Source organism: Pteropus alecto, unplaced genomic scaffold (genome assembly GCF_000325575.1).
Source record: "Pteropus alecto unplaced genomic scaffold, ASM32557v1 scaffold146, whole genome shotgun sequence".
NCBI classification, from domain to species: Eukaryota; Metazoa; Chordata; class Mammalia; order Chiroptera; family Pteropodidae; genus Pteropus; species Pteropus alecto.
In genome coordinates, this window is record NW_006442107.1 from 17663303 (window position 1) to 17684986 (window position 21684).

Consider the following 21684-nt stretch of genomic DNA (forward strand, 5'->3'; position numbering starts at 1 on the left):
CAAAAAATAAGAAAAATAAACAAAAGAAATGATGCTCAACATAAGTTGAAATTAAGAAAATGCAAATAAAAGCCATAAGACTGAGACAGATATAAATTTTAATGTCCTGTAGATTTAATTGTAGTAGAGAATTTGAGAGAGATCTAATAATCTGGGGCGTTAACATAAATTGACATTAGTACTTTGGAGAGCAACTTGGCAAGAGTTACTGAAATTGGAGATACCCACGTGTTTCCACCTCAGGTAGGTATCCTGATACCTTGTACTTGCAAAGCCTTTCATTGCAATATCATTAGTAATAGAAAAAATGGAAAATGGGGAATGATCAAAATAAACTGTGGCATATTCTTGGAAAAGTCTCAAGCATGTTGTTGAGTGAAAAAGCAAGTTGCAAAAGGATGCAATAGACACAAACTACACACAATATTAGCTTGTGTTTATGAGCACATGCATGTATAATGCATATATGATAAAAGTATAAAAACCAACAGAGAAAGTATAAACATCAACTTAGAAGAAACTTCCCTAGAGAAGAGAGATGAAAATGGAGCATAGGACTCTAGCTATGTCTGTAAAGATGAATTTAAAAAATGAAGCCAAAATTGCAAAATGTTAATTTAAAAAATCTGAGTGGATACATGAACATTTATTATATTATACTTGATTAAATATGTCATAGTGAAGTTAAAATATTTTTAAAAGAATTGTGATTAAGATATATTGAACATGGCTTTCTTTTGATATTTAAAAATACCAACTATAGAGTTAAGAGATATTTGGACCAATGGGTGCATTATTGAATAAAACCATTTTCACTGCAAGGTAACAACTATATTCTTAGGAAAAACATTCAATTGAGCATACATAATATGATTCAAATATTTTTTAAGGACAAACAACTTATTCATTGTCACAGTTAGCAATCTGATTATGACTCTGAAAATGACTTTTCGCCTTATATTTAAACAACACTATTATATGTAGACACTATTTGTCCATATTTTTGAGTTGTTTTACCTAAACTAATTAAAGCAAAGGTAAGGTAGATCTTACAGAAATGCAGTAACATTTAGAGCACATATTAGTATAAGAATTTTGATGATGAATATATATATGCATATATATTTACAATTATGTTATCATGACTTAATATATTTTAATTTTGTGAAGAAGTCTGTTTTATGTTTAATTATATCAAGTACGAAATGCTTCTGTGTGTTTATTACTTAATTTTATTTTTCTGAAATTGCTCATATGACTTTTTTAAATTTGGAAAAGCCTCTCACTACTAATTTGTAGAGGTGAAAGTGGAAAGAATCATTTTCATATTAAAGACAATGTATCATTTTTTTGTTTTAAATAGCGTTATTAAGGTATAATCTACATCCCATAAAACTCACCCATGTTAAGTGTATAATTCAGTAAATTTTAGCAAACTTGCAAAATGTACAATTACCACAATTTAATTTTAAAACATTTCCATAATCTTAAAAAAGAAACTTTAGACCAATTTACAACCATTTCCCATTCCTATTTCTAGCTCTAGGCAACTAATCTATTGTCTTTCTACATATTTGTTTTTGGGATATTTTATATAAATGAAATCATACAATATGTACTATTTTGTTTGTCTAGTTTCTTTCGCTGAGCATAATGCTTTTTAGATTTATTCACGTTGTGGCATGTATCAGTATATCATTCTTTTTTTACAGTTGAATATTGTTTCATTTTATAGATATATCACATCTTGTTGACTTACTCAGTTGATAGGCATGTGAGTGGGTATCATTTTTTTGACTATTGTGAAAAATGCCATTGTGAATATTCATGTACAAGTTTTCTACGTAGACATGTTTTCATTTCTTTTGGGTAGGAGTGGAATTACTGGATCATATATTAAGTTTATGTTTAAATTTAAGAAACTGCCAAACTATGTATCAAAGTTGCTGCATCATTTTACATTTCTACCAGCAATGCATGAGGGTTCTGATTTTCCATATCCTTGTCAACACTTGTGACTTTCTGTCTTGTTCATGTTAGTCATCCTAGGATGTATATCATTGTGATTTAGGTTTGCATATTCCTAATGCCTAATGATGTTGGGCATCTTTTCATCTCTTTATTGGCTATTTTGTAAATCTTCTTTGGAAAATGTCTATTTAAATTCTTTGTCCATTTTTTGTGTTGTCTTTTTATTATTGAGTTGTAAGAATTCTACATATATTTTAAAGAAGTCATTTATTGTTATATGATTTGAAAATGTTTTCTCTCATTCTGTGGATTTAATTTTAATTTCTTAGTGGTATTTTTTGAAGAGCAAAAATTTCTTATTTTGATCACCCTACTTATTATTTTTTCTTTTATCATTTGTGCTTTTAATGTTATATCTAAGAAATTATTGCCTAACCCAAGGTCATGAAGGTTTACCCTTCAGTTTTTCTCTAAATAGTTTTAATTCTTACATTTAGGTTTGTGATTCATTTTGAGTTAATTTTTATGGATGGTGTGAAGTAGGGGTCCAAATAAATATTTTTTGCATGAAGTTATCAAATTGTCACAGCACCATTTGTTGAAACTTTCTGGATGCTGTTGTCAAAATCAGCTAACTATAAATGTAAGGGCATATTTCTGGGATTTCAGTTCTATTCCATCCATCCATATGTTTATCCTTATGCGAGTACCACTCTGTCTTGGTTATAATAGCTTTGTAGGTTTTGACATTGGGAATGTAAGTCTTCAACTTTTTCTTTTTCAAGTTTTTTTTTGGGGGGGGGAAGGAGAAGGGGTCTTTTACATTTCCACAAGAATTAATGGTCAATTTCTAGAAAGAAGCTACTTGGAATTTTGATGGGGATTGCATTGAATCTGTAGATGAATTTTGGAAATATGTCTTCTGATGCATGAAGATGAGATATCTATTGTGAATAAGATGTTTGCTTAATTTTATTTTCAGATTTTTTTATTGTTTACAGGAAAAGAATTGATTTTGTATGTTAATCTTGTATCCTGCAACCTTGCTGAACTCATTTATTACTTTTGATTTTGTTTAGTGGATTCCTTAGGATTTTCTATGTATAAGATCATATCATCTGCAAATAGAGACAATTTTACTTCTTCCTTCCCAATATGAATGCCTTTAACTTTATTATTTTTTTCTGTAATTGCCCTGGGTAGAAACTCCATAAAATGATGAATAGACGTGAGAATGGGCATCAGTGTCTTCTTTCTCATGTCAGAGGAAATCAGTCTTTCTCCTTAAGTAAGATGTTAGTTTTAAGTTTTTCATAGAGATTCTTTATCAAGTTGAGCAAGTTTCCTTCTATTTCTAGTTTGTTGAGGGTTTTTAATCATAAGTGCATGTCAAATTTTGTCAATTACTTATTTTGCATCTATCAAGATAATCATGTGGTTTTGTTCTTTATTCTTTTTTTTTTAACCACTTTATTGGGGTGAGATTTACATACTAAAAGCTGTACATATTTAATGTGTACAATTTGAGTTTGGAGATAAGTATATGTCTATGAAATCATCATTATAGTCTGTGCTATAAACATATCCGTTATCTCCAAAAGTCTTTCAGCCAAAATTTTAAGTAAACAATACAGTATTGTTACCAATAGGTACTATGCTATACAGATCTTTAGGACTTATTTATCTCGCATAACTGAAACTTTGTTCTTTTCACTACATTAATGTGACCTTTTTTATTTTTTTAAATTCCAGCTCTTCAGTTTTGCTTGTAAAGCCTGCAAAAAGGTGATATTTAATATACCTTCTAAACTAGAGGCAGACAAAATGGTCGGCAGAGGTGAGAAATTTTAAGTGTTTTTAAAACAGAAATTTAGTTTACTTACACAGGAAAGAGCATGTTATCAATCTTTGTATTTTGGAATTAGCCTGAATCTATTTATAGTTAGATACAAATGAAGATTATTTGAAGATATATTTCATTTCTTTATATCTCCATTGAATTCTATGGTTGATTCTAGTGCAAATGTTCTAAGCTATGATTTTGTACTTATTCATGTTTTAAGGGTTAAACATTACATAAAGGACTACATGTAGAACATAGCCCTTTCGTTGCTCAAGGATTCAAGCATTAGAGAACTGTAGATAAGGAGCCGAGAGAATCAGAGCAGTATTTTTATCAATGCAATGCTATGGCTGCACTGGGGAACATAACAAGGTGAGCCGTTCCATTCGAAATGGAACTTAATCAGCCATTTGCACACTGAGAAGCTGGCAAACCTCAAACCTTCTCGGCAACAGGGAAGCTCTGCCCAGGTGGACTTTCCATGTGGTACAGGGAATATTGTAGGAAAGCACCACGATTATTTTTTAAAGAGATATAGCTTGTCCCAGAGATACTGAAAATATTTTTTCAACAAAGTGTACCATTTCTGGTTATAGTGCTTCATTTAACTTTATTAAACAAAGGCCACTTTTATTGCTATAGGGAGAAAGAAAAGAAAGGTTGTAAAGGGAGTTTAGAAGTGTTCCTCTAGGGAAATAGACTAGAGGTAGTCATTCTGCTGAAAATGAGGTGAGAGAAATCGGTCATCGCTCTTAAGATGTTTACTTCTTTGTGACTAAATGTTTCCCATCTGTGACAGATTAGGATTAAAGTAAAAACACTATACATGGGTAACATATGAATCCTTTGAGAGGTTATTACATAAGTGAGTATTAATTATCAATTAGGTTTCTGTTAATGTAGAAAGTGAATGGGATGGATTTGACACTTTTGATACAAGTATCAAAACACTTACATCGATACCTATATTTCATTACCTTTTAGTAAGAAGGCAAAATTCTTAAGGAGAGAAGACCGCATGTAGAATTTCGGTGTCCTGGAAAGCTAGGAACACAAGGAGAACTTGTGGGCCCCTGGTAGGGTTGGGATGTGATGGGGGAGGGTAACAGAAAAGTGCCAGTTGGAAGAAATTGAAGCTAAATTTTTCTTGACTATTTGCCTAACTCATACACTGCATTGCTCACATGTATAACCTCTGACTAAAGACAGATGTATCTTAAAAGACTGAGACTATATTGTTAAGGAAACTTTTCTGTTTGTTCAGGTGTGTGTGGGGGTGTGTAGCTCAGTTTTGTCGTGATTGCAATACACACATCTCTTTATTAGGAAGAGCATTTTTATGAGCCTTTTAGAAGCATATAAACTTTTAGAGCACCTTATTTAATACAAATATATAATCAAGATTATTATTTTTTAACTGAAATAAAATTGTCATTTAAAAAATACATGTAAAGAGACTGGTTAATTTGGTAAATGCAAAGTGATTGGTTTATTTCACTCTACTTCATGATTCTGAAGATTGTATAAATTATTTTAACACTTTATTTTTTTCTTTTTGCATGTGTTTCTACTTTACAACATGAAAATTTTTACTTACAGTTAATTTGAAAGAGTGCCTCAGGTCTGCAGACCTCATCCAGTTGAGTGACCCTGATTTCCGAGTTCTAGATGATGGGTCAGTATACACAGCCAACACTATTGTGTTATCTGATGAGAAAAGGTCCTTCACCCTGTGGCTTTCTGACACGAAGAAACAGACACGGAAAGAGATTACTGTGCTCCTGGAACATCAGAAGAAGGTATTCAAAGTACATTGATATTTTCAGGCATGTTTTTCTTTTCATTTAAACATTTTCATTAAAAATTGTGAAGAGGAGCAAAGGATAAGTAGGATTTTTTTCCTCTCCTTTTCTCTCCTTTTCCAATCCCTCTCCTTTCCCACCCAACAGCCCCTTTTCTCTCTTTCTTAACACTGATTAAAACTGGCTTCGTTAAATTGAAAGGACACCTCTTCGGCGAAGTCTCTGTAGCCTCGAAGTCTAACTAATTGATTTTGTGTGCCTGTGTCTGTCTGGTTATCTCTCTATTATAGCATTCAGATTTTTTTTTCATCAGTGTGAACAATTTATCCATAGTTGTTTGAGGGCATGAATTGATCTCCTTTGAGCTCATATTCTCAGTAATACCTGACCCACAGTCAACAGATGTTAAATTAATGTTAAGAGCAGTGGTTCCCAGTGAACAAGAGGTTGATTTCAAGTCCCACAGTGATTCGGATGCTAAAAGAGAATGGAGATTCTGGAGTATGAATAAGTATGAATAAGAATATGTATGTCATGCTATTAACCATCGCTCAGAGGATTATTCACTGCTGTTCTAAATTCCACATCATGCAGAATGGGTGATGAAAGTAGTCACAGAAATGATGAAAGGTTTAGACTGGATTACAACTAATTGATGCTAAGTGTATTGATGAGAAAGTTAATTGAAATGACTGTTTAGCACTTTAATAAATGTTTAATAAAATTAATTAATGAATTATGAGGAAATAAAATGTCTTCCTCACTATACCAGGAAATGAGGTGGAAGTCACTACAAAGTCCAATAGAATTTTCAGCATTCATGGCAATGTTCTATAACCTGCACTGCCTGATATGGTAGCCCAATATTAATGGCTACTGAGCACTTGACCTGTGGCTAGTATAACTGAAGGATGGTATTTTTATATTTTGTTTAATTCTTATTAATTTAAATGTAAACAGTCACATATGGCTAGGACTACCATATTGGACAGTGCAGTCAGAGTGTTAAGGCAGTGAAGAAAATGCATTTCCTTGCTCAGATTCTCATGAGTATGAGGTTTTAGCAAAAAGGACAGGTAAATGCTGTGTTTTTTATCTTTTTGGGACAGAACAAGAAGACCTAAGAGGTGATTTTTCTGAAAGTATGGTGTTAGAAAGGTATACAAAAGGACATTCTCTGGTTTATGAAACCTTTAAAATCTAGATATATTCTTTCTTACCCTTCTAATACAAAAATGCCTTATTATCTGGTCTTTAGCTTTAGCATGGAAATTCCTGAGCCTGAATCTCCAGGGAGGCGTTAGGTTTATGGGCTGTCTGCTATCTTACAACAAGGTAGGCCTTGATGCTTTTGTTTATTTAATTTTCTTTCTCTAAATTCAGGTATTGAGGAAAAGACATACTAAAGAAACTGTTCTCAGACGTTCCAAGAGGAGATGGGCACCTATTCCCTGTTCAATGCAAGAGAATTCCTTGGGCCCCTTCCCACTGTTTCTTCAGCAAGTAGGTTTTAAATCCTTTCTGACTGGAGTGTTTTAATTCCAAGAGTCTGTTTTGTTTAGGTTTAATAACTCTTTAAACATTTCAAAATAAACAGATTTGATTGAATATATTCATAAAGTGTTATAAAAGTGAATAAAATGAGAAAATCACTGAAACAATAATGAGAAAAACTAGAAAATCACTAAAAAACTAATAATATGTAGCCATTTAATGATCTTTATTAGTTTATTCATTCATTTAGCAGCTAGTTATTGATCACCTCCTATATCTTGTGGAAGGCACTGCTCTAAGTACTGAAGCTAGAAATAAACTTAGTCATGGTTCTTGTTCTCATATAGTTTCTTAGCCTACTGAGGGAGATGGAAGTAGACAAATGATTACATTACTGAGTGATGAGTACTATGACAGAGATAACCGGATTGGGGTGATCTGAGAATTTATGAGATGAGTACCAAGACCTGAGAGGAAATAGGGTAGAAAACAAGAAAAGGCTTAGAGGGGGAGACATCTCAGTTAAGTTCTGAAGGATGAGAAAGTGTTGTGCAGGTAAATAATTATGGAAGAAGAGGGAGAGGTATAGAGGCAAAAGCAAGCATGACTCATTACAGGAGCTCTGGGTAGCTTAGTCCGGGTTCCCAGGTATGGTGGCAGTGGAGCAGGGAGATGAGGCAGAAGAGTTGTGTTGGGGTCGTATCATAATGGAACATATGTGTTTTGCTGGGAAGTTTAACTTTTCCCTAAAAACGAGAAGTTTTTAAGCAGGGTTGGGTTTACTTTTCATAAAAATCTAAATGGAATATATACAATGAAAACAATTACTGAAGTTGGGCTATGGCGTTATGCTTGCTTTTTCTCTTGAATTTCTAATACTGTGGTTGATGTTTTATACCAATGGTATGACCTATGCTATTTGTTTACTGTTTTAGCTGTCATTCTAGAGTCTCTCAAACTTATTTTTTATTCTACCCAGTACTAGATCTTTGTTTCTTCTTTTTATTATCATACTTTAAGTACTGATGAGGCATTTTAAGAAATGATTTCTGATTATTAAAGTTATACTAATCAGAGCTTTCACATTGCTAAATTAGTCACCACCTCTCAGTCTTCATTTCTTTGAAATATGTATTGTACATTTGACATAGCTGACCTGACCTCTTTCTCCCCCTGAAAATACTTTCTTCACTTGGCTTCTAGGACACCATTCACTTAGTTTTCTACTTGGTATATTTTGCTGTTTCTTTCCTGCTCTCCCTCCTCCCTCCCCAATACCCTGCCAATATCCTCTCTAAACTTTGGAGAGTTCTCAGGCTCAGTCCATGAATCTTGTCTCATGTTTATTTATATTCACTCTCTTGATAATCTCATCCAATCTAGCTTTAAGTACTATTTATACACTGGGGACTTAAGACTTCATATTTCCAGCCCAAAGTGCCTAATTGATATTTCCACTTGGAAATTTAGTAGACATTTCAAACTTAACATATACAAATTGAGTGTTTGGGTTTTCTTCTAAAACCATTCTCCCATCACAGTTAATGGCAGCTCCAGCTGAAAGTTGTTGGAGCATTGGAGTCTGTTTGGTAGGGTTTTAGATATAGAGAGCATACTTCTAAGTAATTAACAGATAAGAATTTACTACAGTGTATTAAACAGTTTATAGAATTGTTGGGAAAGCTGAAGAAACCAACTTTAGATTGAATTTTCAGGAATAAACCCCAAGCTACACCACAGAATCCACAACCAAGAGACATGCTGCTTTCTCCATGATGGGGAAGCCAGTAATTTTAGAGCCAAAGTGCCATTGCCATGGTCAAGAAATCACCACGGTCATGAAGCTGCCCTTCTAAATGCATCTCCTTTTTGCTCCAGTTAGCAAAAAGGTTTTCACCAAGCTTGTGAAAAACTGCTAGAATTGCTGCTGCTACAGAAAAAGAAAAAAGAAAAGCATCTAAACTATGATGCAAGCAAAAATAGCAGAAACAGCAAAAATGAGACATCTACTTCACTTATGGCTTCCAAATCTTATGCAGGCACACCTGATTGTCTGTATTTAAATCCATAACTCTTGTTTCAAGAGAGTCTGGAAAACAGAGAGGTTTGGGTTCAATCTTTCTAGCATCTACACTCTGAGAAGACACAGTAAAGGGAGGATGAAATAGATATTGCGCCCCAGTTTACCATATCCATCTACTGTTTTCAGTTGAACATTTAATTCCTGTATTATTATAAGATTTTGGTATAACTTTATTTTACCAAGATCTCAAATTATGGTGGCTTAAGCATGACGGAGATTCATGCCCCTCATGTAGAAATTTGATCTAGTAAAGAGATTCTAATTTAAGAAAACTCTAAGAACCTACAATTCTTTGTTTTTAGCTTGGCCATCCGTGCAGATTCAAAGTGGCTTATTGCTATGTTCACATTAAAAACCAAACTCTTCGATCTTCTAGAGAACAGTCTGGATCTTGCACACATTACTTTTGTTCACATTTGACCTGACCTTTTCATGTGACCACAGCTAATTGCAAGGGAGACAGAGAAATGTCTTTCTTCAGGGCAACCTTGTATTCAGCATAAATTCTAATACTAAAGAAGATGGATTAAGGGATACTAGCTAGCATCCTCTGAGATAGTGTCATCCTCAACTTCCATCTTCATACCACACATCCAGCCCATTGGCAAATCCGGTTGGCTGTATGTTATATATCCAGAATTATACATTATATCCAGAATCTAACCATTTTTCATAATCCCTGCTTCTACTATGATAGTCTAACAAACTATCACTCTTCCCTAAATTCTTGCATCGACTTTCTAAATGGTCTCCCTCTATCTTCCCTTACCCACCCATCCAAATCTATTTTTAACAAAATCCCACGAATTATCTCTTTAAAATATAAATCAGATAATATTACTCTTGCCTAAATTATCCGATATCTCCCCACCTAACAGGGAAAAGCCAATATCCTCGGAATTACTTACCTGGCATTTCTCTTTATCTCCTTCTCCTTTCCCCCAGCTCTCCCAACCACAGTGGCCTTCTTGCTGCTCCTTAAACACTTCAGGCAGAGCCCGAGCCTTGTCCATTTGCACTCCCCATTTCCTTCACCAGGAAGAGTCTTCTTTGTTTATTCTCACAGCTCATTCTTTTAATTTTTGTCAGTTACCCTAAGGAACATTCCAATTGGCATTCCCTTCACCATATTTGAGAGTCCCTATTTACCTCACTCCTGCCAACAATTGGTATTATTGTTCTTTTCTATCTTTGCCAAATCACTGGATAGGAAATTATGCCTATTGTTTTTAATTAGATTTACTTTGGTTATGGTTTATTTTGAACATTGTTTTAATTAAATTTGAGCAGCTGTAAAAAATCTTTTGCATAATGTTTGTTACTCTTTTGTGTGTTGACGGAGTGACATGGGACTATTGTTTTATTAAGTCATCTGTTTAAAATAAAATTATAAACACATAAACTGCATTTTTTTTAAAATTAGCATTTTAATGGATTTAATTTTAAATATTTTACATATGTTTTTTTCCTTTTAGGTTCAGTCTGATGCAGCACAGAACTATACTGTCTTCTATTCCATAAGTGGACGTGGAGTTGACCAAGAACCTTTAAATTTGTTCTTCATAGAAAAAGACACTGGAAATCTGTTCTGTACTCGGCCTGTGGATCGTGAAGAATATGACATTTTTGATGTAGGAGTTTTATTAATATACATGATTTTAAATGATTAAACTATGTTTCTTCTGTCTTTTTCTGTCTCTTCTTCTCTACTTTTTCCTGTCTTCCTGCACTCTCTTCTTAGAGGGTACCTGAAAGTCAAAGGAAATAGACTATGCAGTATTTGGAATATTTGGTCTGCTTTTTATCTCAACTTTTGTTAGGTTAGTTGAAATGAAATGAAGAGCTTTAATTGTACTTGAATGTAAATTCCCATAAGTTTCCAGGACTTGTTTTTGCTCATGAGGTACTCTTGCTCTCTCTGGTCATAGTACAGTTTCCTCTCTCCAGGACATGCCCAAAGTCTGCCTTCTCCTTCTCTAACTACTTTTTCTCTCTTCCTTCCACAAGTATGATTCTCTTATCACATCTGAGAACTGGATAAGGAAGCTAAAGTGGGAGAATAAACCCAAACAAGGGTTAATAAGCCAGCATTCTGATACAGATGAGCTTATAATCAATGGAGAATAACTCAGACAGTTTTCAGTGTGATATGGTAAATGCTGTGGGATCATGTAGTCATCCCTGTGGTATAGGAAAGAGGATTCTTTTCTTAGAAGAAGGAAGAGAGGCTGTGTGAGCAAATGTGACAGATGTCTACAACGTGACATTTCTTAGCTTTTGATTAGAAAATTATCAGCTCAATGTTATAATCACATGCCTAATTGAAATACATTCTATTTGACATTACATTGCCTTTAACTAATTGGCAATGCAGAAATTAGTAAATGTATTTTGTTATAAAAACTCTTAAAATATGTGATCCATGAAGTAAAACAATAAAATGGTATAGTAGTTCCAAGATTGGGAATCATCACTTTATTTAAATGATGTGATAGAGATTTTTTCCATTGCAGTGAGTTTAATTGTTTACCCCAATACAACTTTCTGATTATGGAGAGAATAAGAACTATAATTTGGGTCTCTATATTCACATTTAAATTCTCGGTCTAATTGACAGATTTGTCCCTGACTTCGCCGTACTCTGAGGTTTTATTTGAAGTGTAGCCATTTCTACCAAATACTGGATGCTCTTTACTGTACTTAAAGTGTTTCTTTATTTGATGCTTTGGTGATTAAAAAGCGCTGAATAGAAATATTTAAGTGGTTTATTATTGAAAAGATTTGCAAAGAAGGTAACAGATAAAGCACAGTATTCTTCCTACTAGAATATTATATCAATGGACTATTGAACTTACGTTTTCCTGTTTTTCAGTTGATTGCCTATGCATCAACTGCAGATGGATATTCAGCAGACTTACCTCTTCCACTGCCCATCAGAGTGGAGGATGAAAATGACAACCATCCTCTTTTCACAGAGCAAATTTATAATTTTGAAGTTCCAGAAAGTAGTAAACTTGGTAAGAGAACATTTTTTATTGAACTTTTTGTGCATGTATTCTTTGGCCATTGGTATTTTTTCTTTTATGAAATATATGTTCATTTCCTTTATTTTAATTTTCTTCGAGGTTTATCTTTTTCTTAACTATTTTTTTAATCTATCTAAAAATGTTCTTAACATATTAAGGCTATTAACTTATTGTCACATTGCAAATATTTTCTCAATGTATTACTCCCTTTTAATTTTATTAAAGCTCCTTTTTGAGGTACAGAAGTTCAGATCTTCCATTTAGTTAAATCTATTCGTATTATACTTGGAATGGCCTTTTCCTTTCAGACTTTACGGTAAGACAACTTTTAAGAGTAAAATGTATTATGTTAAATATGTTTTTGTACATTTTTTGAGACATTGAGTTTTTTAATATTCAAGGTCAGATCATCTTGATTTGATATTGGACCAGTATCTATTTACCAGAATGCATTTCATCCCATCAAATCAAAACAGAGTATAACTTAGAAGATATTATAGGAATTTATAGTGTTGTCAGTATGGTACCAATTAGTTAAAAAGGCAGATAACAGTTATTCAAGTTTTGTCCCATATTTAGTTTACATACTTAATTTTATTTTTCATTATGTCCCTTTATCAATATTCTCATTTCCAAGAGAGGACATGCAGGGCGGAATGTGCAGTAAAATTCACATCAGCATAGCAATTTTTATTAGGTTTTATTTAGGGAGATGTTGATGACATCTATTGATGATTCAATTTTTCAAGCTCATTTTTCTTTCTTTTAAAACTACTACCTTACTACTTCCAATTTAAAATGGATACTGGAATAACTTTAGAGAATCTTGTATCACATGTTCTCCACCTTAAACACTTAGTCTCACATGAGGAAACCAGTGTTTCAGTTTAGTTGACTATTAAACATGGCATTCATGATGTCTTCTGAGCCTTGCAAAATGGAGAATAGCCACTCACAATAAAGTTGAAAGAACGTGGACTCAGTCATAAAGGATGACTTTGCTAACTTGCCTATTAAGGTTTCTGCTAACTACTGAGATCTTTACTGCATTATTATACTTTCTATTCTACTTTATATTTTACTTTGATAATTCGATGTCATAGATATTAACCTCTTTATTACTCACATGATACAATTACACAAATGAAAATCATTGGTTTGGAGTTTAGGAAACAGTTTTTGTTTTAGGGTCTGTTATTAACTCACTGTGGGAACTCATGGAAGTCCCTTTGAATTTTCTGACCTTTAAAATGAGTTAATTCCATTAGGTAAACTATAATGTTTTTCAGCCTCGTAAGTCTATGACTCAGTTACATTTTTAGTTTTTCAAAGAGGGATGATTGATTTCAAATTCTTTCTTGAAGATTCTGTTTCCTTCAGTAGTAACAGAGAAGAATGAAGGACAAACACTTTGATGCCCAGATTAGTTCAGGGTACTTTAAGCATCTCACAGATTCCAAGCAATTAAGGCCGAGATGTTCTGAACTAATGGGTGCTCTTGAGCTTGCCTCGATTCACACACTCAGTTTGGACAAAATGTGGTCAACTAATACTGAAGTATAACACTCATGGAAAGAAATTTTCAAGATTTTAGGAAGATTTTGTGTGATAAGTAGAGCAATTCTCTATTCAGAGAATTAAAATAGTGTTTATATCTTCCTTACTATCAAAAAAATTGCAGGAAGAAAAGGTTATGTCTTACGAAGATTATAAATTTTTTTCTATGAAAAGATACATGAATAAAATTTATTTTCTTATGCTAAAAAGATTACTTTTTATATTGATCCACAACAGAAATCTTGTCATTAATTATAAGTATGAAATTTGACTTTCTCTATTATATATTATATATAATATAAATATATATAAATATAGAAATACACTACATATGTTTATTTACACATATGTACACATTATACATGCATATATAAACTTTAAGGATATTTTATAGTGACAAAATTATTTAAAACTAATATATCCTTGTGTTAAAAGTTTTATTAGGGTTTTATTTCCTTCAAATACAATATTTCAATGAATATATATGTTTGTTTATGTGTGGTTGTATGTATCTATGTGTTATTCCTCAGGCCAGTCTTTCATGCAGCGCTATAGGCAAAGTGGACCTACGCATTACATTTTCACAGGCATTGGAACACTACTCTTACTCTATAAATATACCACCTGTATGTATTCTTTGATACTTGAAGTCCTACCAGGGCAATATTCTTACATTCCATACAGGTGACGGATATGAATAGCTCTAACTGAAGAAATAGTTGACTTAAATTTCCCTTAATGGTTAATATAATAAAATTCCTTCCTGAGGATTAAGTGGGGCTGGGGACACTGGGGTGTGGATACTAAGCTGGTGGAAAAGAAAGAGGCAAATCAGAGACTACTGAAAAACAAAAACATCATAGAAAGGAGACTGTGTTGTGAGTGGTCAACTTGACCATCTATACAGTTATACCCCAAATCAGTCTTAATATAGCTAGTAATCAAAAATTTAATTTTTAAAAATCTCATTTATGCAAGAGACATGCTTTATCTCTCCGGTTAGGTTTGTTATTGCAATTGCATAGGAATATATGTTGAAATTATTCTTGAATGCCATTTAAACAAATTTTTAGTAATTTACTTTGAAACATTTTGAATTGTATGCCAACTCAAAGTATACCTTGCTTCTCAGCATCAAAGTGTTTTATATTGTATATTCGAAGTTGTCATCTTCAGTATTATCTAAAGATGGAATACCTCTGGTAAGAAGTACATTTTCAATTAGATTTCTACCATCGTTGTTAACATTTGAAAAGTTAGATACTCCTAAACATATTCAACAATTCTGGAAATTAAAGACTCTTTTTTTTTTTTTAAACATATAGGTACTACAGTGGGAGTGGTTTGTGCCACAGACAGAGATGAACCAGATACGATGCATACGCGCCTGAAGTATAGCATTTTGGAGCAGACGCCAAGATCACCTGGGATTTTTTCCGTGCATCCCAAAACAGGCGTAATCACCATAGTCTCTAATTATTTGGACAGAGAGGTAGTTTTCACATTCTGTAGAATATCACTCTATTTAATATAATTTGCTATTCTTTGGATTAGGAGTTTCTAATTTTATATTATTTAGGCATAAGATAATAAGAATTCCTGGCTATGTTACCTGTTTTTTATATTACTTTTAAATCCTTATGTAAGATAAGACGTAAGGAATAGAAATACAGATCAATTGGTGTTTAGAAGGAGTGAGAACAAAGACATTTCTCTTTTATTTTCTGTTTTTTTTTTTTAATTAAATTTATTGGCTGACATTGGTTAATAAAATTTTATTTCTCTTTTATTTTCTGTTTTTTTTTAATTAAATTTATTGGCTGACAATGGTTAATAAAATTATATAGATTTCAAGTGTACAATTCAATAATACATCATCTTTATTGTATCTGTATATTTTATCCAAAGTCAAATCTCCTTTCATCTAATGAAAGTTGTTATTATTGAATATCATTTTATTTCTTATGTGTGGTTAGTTGGTTCCAGCTCAGTAAAGTCTTCAATTCCCATGAAGGACAATTTGTTTTGTTCGTTCCATGAGTATAGTTCACATCCAGGTCCCTATCCAGTTATTACAAATATGTGTTATTTATCAGGAAAGGATTAGTTGAGATAAGGTTTATGGATTATTAAAAATTTGTAACACTATTTAGATGATAATAATAGCACATTGTCATGTATAGAGCATTTTATATTCAAATTCTTTTTACATAATTTATTCGATCTTTATAATTTCCTATAGATTAGATTTAATATCTAATAAGAGAAATAAGTAGAATGAAGAGTAGGGAAGAGATAGAAAGAGAAAATGGAAAAAAAAATTAAACAACACAAGAATAGTAAGGTAAATCTAAAAGGCAATGGTGGTGATTGTGTCACAAACTAATGACTCTATTTCATCATTAACATACCATCTGCAAAACTCCATTTCCAGAATTTAAGTCAGCAGTGATTTCCTAATTACCAAATCCAACAGTTACCTTAAGTCCCTGTCTGTTGCCACTTACTGAAACTCTCTCTTCTCTTGGATATATGGTTTTGCTCTTGTTTCTTTGATCTTTTGTTTTTAGTGTCCTTAGCTTAGTCTTTTTATTTCCTCTTTATATCCTCAGCTGTTGAAATGCTATTGTTCCTTATATCCTTAGCTGTTCTCATCCTTTAACCTCTCCTAGATAATCTGATTCCTGCCGTAATTTCAACCACCATCTACATCCTGATGACTCCCAGATCAATATTTCTGGCTATGATCTCTCCTGTACATATGGGGCCATGTATTCAGGACCTTTCTGCATTTCCTTTATTGGTTGGTGATACTCTTGTTTACCTATCTATCTAAGTAGGACACCTGAGCATCATTCTCAACCTTTTTTTCTCTCTTAACTTATATATAGAATTGTCAACTTTTCTGTTATCCTTGTTTTCTGTCCTCATTGTTACTGCCTCAGATTTGGACCATTGGCTTAGAGTATTCTAGGAACTCTTTAACTGGTTTCTTTGACTCCTAGTTCAGCTTACTCCAAATTATGCTCAATGTTCTTTAAGAATATTTTTTCTAAAACTGATATGTTCTTATTTTGTCCCCCACTCATGACTCCTAGAAAATGTTTCCCTATTACCTGCTACTTAAAGCATGAGTTTAAATTTTTCGTTTGCATCTTTATCGTTTAACCTCCACCTACCTCTTTAGCTTTATTCTGGTCTACCAAATTCTTGGAGCATATGCAAATATGAAAATAAAAGCATGGATACACACAAATAGAAGAGTGTACAATTAAAGTTTCATTTAAAAATCTAAACAATGGTTTATAAAACTAAAATATTTGTTTTCTTTTAAGGTTGTAGACAAGTACAAATTGATAATGAAAGTACAAGACATGGATGGTCAATTTTTTGGATTGATGAGTACATCAACTTGCCTTATAACAGTAAAAGATTCAAATGACAATGCACCTGCTTTTAAAGAAAATACTGTAAGTCTATAATATCAAAATCTATCTTTATCTATTGTAATTTGTTATTTAATCGGAATTAATAAACATTATTGTACTTTAAGGTACATATGTTTATTTTATGAATAAAATTAAACAGTAGACATAAATATCTGTTTTACTTATTCATAGTAGTATTTATATTACTGCCTTCTTGGTAAAGGCCAGGAGCATTAGTCTACCTTTGTAATGAATTCTTTCATTTAAAAGATAACCTTTCAAGAAACATTACTATTTATGATTCATGGTTTTAAAATAATCTAGTCAAAAACTATACGAACAATACTTTTATAGTGGAAGAAACATTTTGCTTTCTTTGTAAAAGTTCTCCTTATAAAGTAAATGTTTAATGAGTTCTTTCTGTTTCAGTATGAAGTATCAGTAGAGGAAAATGCATTCAATGTGGAAATCTTACGAATACCAATAGAAGACAAGGATTTGATTAACACTGCCAATTGGAGAGCCAATTTTACCATTTTAAAGGGCAATGAAAATGGACATTTCAAAATCAGTACAGACAAGAAAACTAATGAAGGCGTTCTGTGTGTTGTAAAGGTACAATAATCATAAATAATTGACAACTTGGCAAGTTAACAAGTTTTAATAAACTAATGGTTTAATCGTCTAAAGAGATGCAGTTCATAGACTCTGCAAGTTGGAAGAGAACTTAGTCTCTTTAGCGCAAATTTTCCCATTTAATGCTTACCTTTTTTTCTATAATTTTTTGCCCATTATTCATCACCTAATTTATGCTTGAACATTCTCAATTATAAGGATCTCCCATCTCCATTGGCAGCTTATTATATATTTAGAGAGCTTTGATTCTCAGAAGTCCTTACTTCTACTGTGCCTAAATTATTCTCCTTATATTCCATGTCTTTGATCCAAGTTTTATTGCTAATGCTATACAGAACAGGTGTAATTTTTTTGAAAAGGTTTTTATGTCCCTTTAAGACTTACCTTCTCTAGGATAAATATTCCCAATTCCTCACATGATACAGTTTAGAAGCCCATATTTTTCTCTCTCCCTCCCTCATCCCCCTCATATATGCCTGGTTGTGTTGTATCTGATGCTTTAAAAAGTGATATTGAGGATGAAATATAGCATTATGTTAGACAGCACTTGATGAACTTATTCTTTCTTCTATATATCTTATTTTTCATTGCACTGTTACATTCTAAGGTTCAGGTTATGAGCACAGTAAAGTCTCTGTCTGGGAAGGAACCTCGGTTTTATATTCTTAGCTGAGATCAAGAAAGAAAATTGCCCTGTACGCAGGTATAGGCATCATTCATTGAATAAAGGAAGTTTATCTGCCAATAACAATATGGTGGAGGCTTTGATATGTAATGTTTCTATCTGTAGTTATTTCTACCATAAGAATTTCCAGAGATTATATCATAAGTCTTGGTAAATTTTGTCCAGATGTGAATAGTCGAGTATATTTGTTCCAGTTGACTCTCAACATCAGATTTCTCCTTATATTAGTTTTCTATAATATGATCTGCTCAAACCGAGTATTAAAACCAACTACTTAAAAAAATGAAGTTTTATAATTGGCAGTAATAGGAGAAGCAATAAGGGAATGGTACTGATATTTCTTCTTCCATATTGGCCCAGTCTGACCCAATCTTCATTTGGACTCTCCAGAAAGCAGAGCCTAATAGAAGGATCTCAAGAAGTGGCTCCCAGGAGGCCAGAGTAAAATTGGGAAAGTAAGACAGGAAAGAATGAAAAATCAATCAAGTCTGCTTTATTGAGCTAGTCACCTCTGGTATTAAATTATGCAATGAACCATGTAGAATGCACTTCAGAATTATCTCCTCAAAGATGGGTTCCTGGGGAATTGATCCATGAATGTCCATCCTCAATACCTATGTCCAAGTAATTGAAGGTCACTCTAAGGAACCCCAACTCTCTTGCACTTCTGGGCAGAACTATGCCTGCCAAAGGGAGCTCTCTGGCCTTGGAAGAAACTTTGAATCTGAAAAGCTGAATATGTGTGTGCTTGAAATGTGAATCTGTCATCATAGACAGGGGCAGTGTCCACCAGAGCTGCAAATGAAGTTAGGGTGGGCTGAGGGGCTATGGTAAATGATTCTTTTGAAAAAGGCTGCTATGCATCTACTTCAGTTTCCAAAGCTGGAAACATTTATGTAGTGCAGGCATTTGCCTCAAAATTTTTGTCATTGACATTAGATGTTTTGTGAAAGATTTCTCTTGGATATGATCCTCCATGCACATCCCCACCTTTTGCCTTCTACACTTTAAATTTTTTTCTGGAAATAAGTCAAAGGAATAGTTTGAGATCTGAGATGGATAGGTCATGCCAAACTACAGTAGCTCATATCAAGCTCAGACTTTTTAGAGAGCTCCCCATCTGCTGCTTGGTCAGCAGATTGCTCTTCAGGTCTCTCTCATTCAAGGCCAACTTCAAAGACATCAGCTTTTTTTTTTTTTTAATCTCAATAGTTTTGTCTTGCTTAGGGAGACAAAGTTTAAGTAACACTAAAAATTAAATTTTTATTGTGAGTTTTTTGGGCTAATACAAAATGATCTTTAGTAAGTTTTCTCAAAAGAATATATTCTAAAAAAAAAAACCACTGTGAGTGTGTATATGTCAACACATTCAGTTTTTTTATATTTGGAATTCCAGAATGGAATCAATGGAGTGGATTTTTTTCCTCCCAAAGAGTGTTGATCACAGAGATATTAAGAAAAATGTTTCCAGATATCTTCAGAAATTGTATATCCTAGAATATAGAAATCCTATATCCTAGAATATTTCTTGCTCTAAGTGACTAACAAACATATGTTTTTTTTCTGGTGAACAACTTCTGGGTACCACTCCAAGATTCCCTGGGAGGGAGGGCAATTATTTGGTGATACTTAACTGCTTTGTCTCTGGCTCAGTTTAACTTAATTTCACATATGAAGAATATAGGAAATTTCCTCCCCAATAAAATTCGTATGCATCTATTTTCATTATTTTTAAACATAAGATAGTTGCACTTATAATTACACCCTAGTTCCTACATTTAGGAAATACTTTTGCAATTTTAAAATAGTTAACCGTATATTGAGTATGTTTTATGTCACAGGGAATCATATTAAGCACCTTATGTAAGTTATAGTTGTCATATTCATTTAGGATAAGGTATTATTACCATTTTACAATTAAAAATATTTGTTTATAGATTTCTCTTTTTGCACAATTTCTGTTAAGTTTTTATATCAATATTAGGCTTGCTTCATAAAAATATTTTTTAATTTTTTTCCCATGCTCTGAAATTGTTAAAAAACAACAAAAAAATTGGATTAACAAATTTATTTTTAACCTTCACAACAATTCCATGGTTGTTCCTATCATTCTTCCCGTTTCAAGATAAGGAGGCTATGTCAAAAGAAGTGAAATAACTTGCTCTAGTCCATACAGTTCAGAGGTGATAAAGCCAAGATGCAGACCCAGATATTCCTGATGCAGAACCCTTCCTTAGAAATACCGTGCTGTTCTCCTTCTAGTTGGGTACCCTCAGGTCATGTTTCCCTTATAGCTCTTCATTTGCATACTTGGGTTACTTAACTCTACAAAGCCATGACTTCAGTTGTATAGGAGGTCTTCTCCTTTTGTAACTTCAATTCGTTTCTATGTCTCTGAGTTTACTTTTTTAATTATCTCCTTCTTTTGTCATTATCAGCTCCTTTGCTCATCTTAATTCTCTCTTTCTTTGAGCCATTCATAGTATTCTTTAACATTTTGGCCAATGAAATTTGCATTTGCCATGTTATAACTTCCTTTCTAAATTATGTGCAAACCTTTAGAAAACCTGAGTTCATTGCAGAGCTCTTTTGGTAACCACACTGGTCTTTAAAGGTATCTTATTCTTTTCCTTGGTAAAGATTTGTATTTGTGTACTTGTATCTTCAAATATTTTCTAACCTTGATGTGGTATCTTCTATTTTAAAATCAAACACTATAATTAGGGCTTTTGAAATCCATCTTTCTGTCACGTAAGCTACGTACCTGATGATGACTAACTTCCGTACTGGTTATGAAATCAATGTGTTGACTGCCTTAAAGATAGAAGTGCACTTCTAAAATTCTTTTATATTCTAAATAATTAAATAATCTGTAGGTTAAACCAAAGATTGCTCAGGTATACTTCTTTAGCCAAACAATGCTTCCAAACATTGCCTTGTTAGTTGGTTTCTCCTATGATGACATCATATTGGCTGTTAACAAAAAATACAGCATTTACTTCTTGTATTTGCTTGTGTGATAATTTGAGAGACAGAGATTACTAAAACCTATAAGGTAAAGCCCTTACTACGTGCTATAATGTTAAATGTTATTTTTGCAGCAATGGTACAGGAGAGAAAACTTAGTCTTAGAGAGAGTAAGAAACTTTCTCAAGATCA

The 21684-nt window shown here is 32.9% G+C and overlaps 1 protein-coding gene across 2 annotated transcripts in view; it reads left to right on the top strand.

Moving 5' to 3' along the window:
* The window catches only part of DSC3 (desmocollin 3), a 44508-nt gene that overhangs the window by 7923 nt on the left and 14901 nt on the right, over positions 1-21684 (top strand). For both annotated transcript variants that reach the window (XM_006920010.2, XM_025038717.1), the window contains exons 2-9: positions 3724-3808; positions 5414-5613; positions 7000-7119; positions 10669-10824; positions 12066-12210; positions 15102-15268; positions 17112-17246; positions 17634-17819. In XM_006920010.2, the coding sequence (XP_006920072.1) occupies positions 3724-3808; positions 5414-5613; positions 7000-7119; positions 10669-10824; positions 12066-12210; positions 15102-15268; positions 17112-17246; positions 17634-17819 (1194 nt within the window). The remainder of the gene's footprint in view (positions 1-3723; positions 3809-5413; positions 5614-6999; positions 7120-10668; positions 10825-12065; positions 12211-15101; positions 15269-17111; positions 17247-17633; positions 17820-21684) is intronic.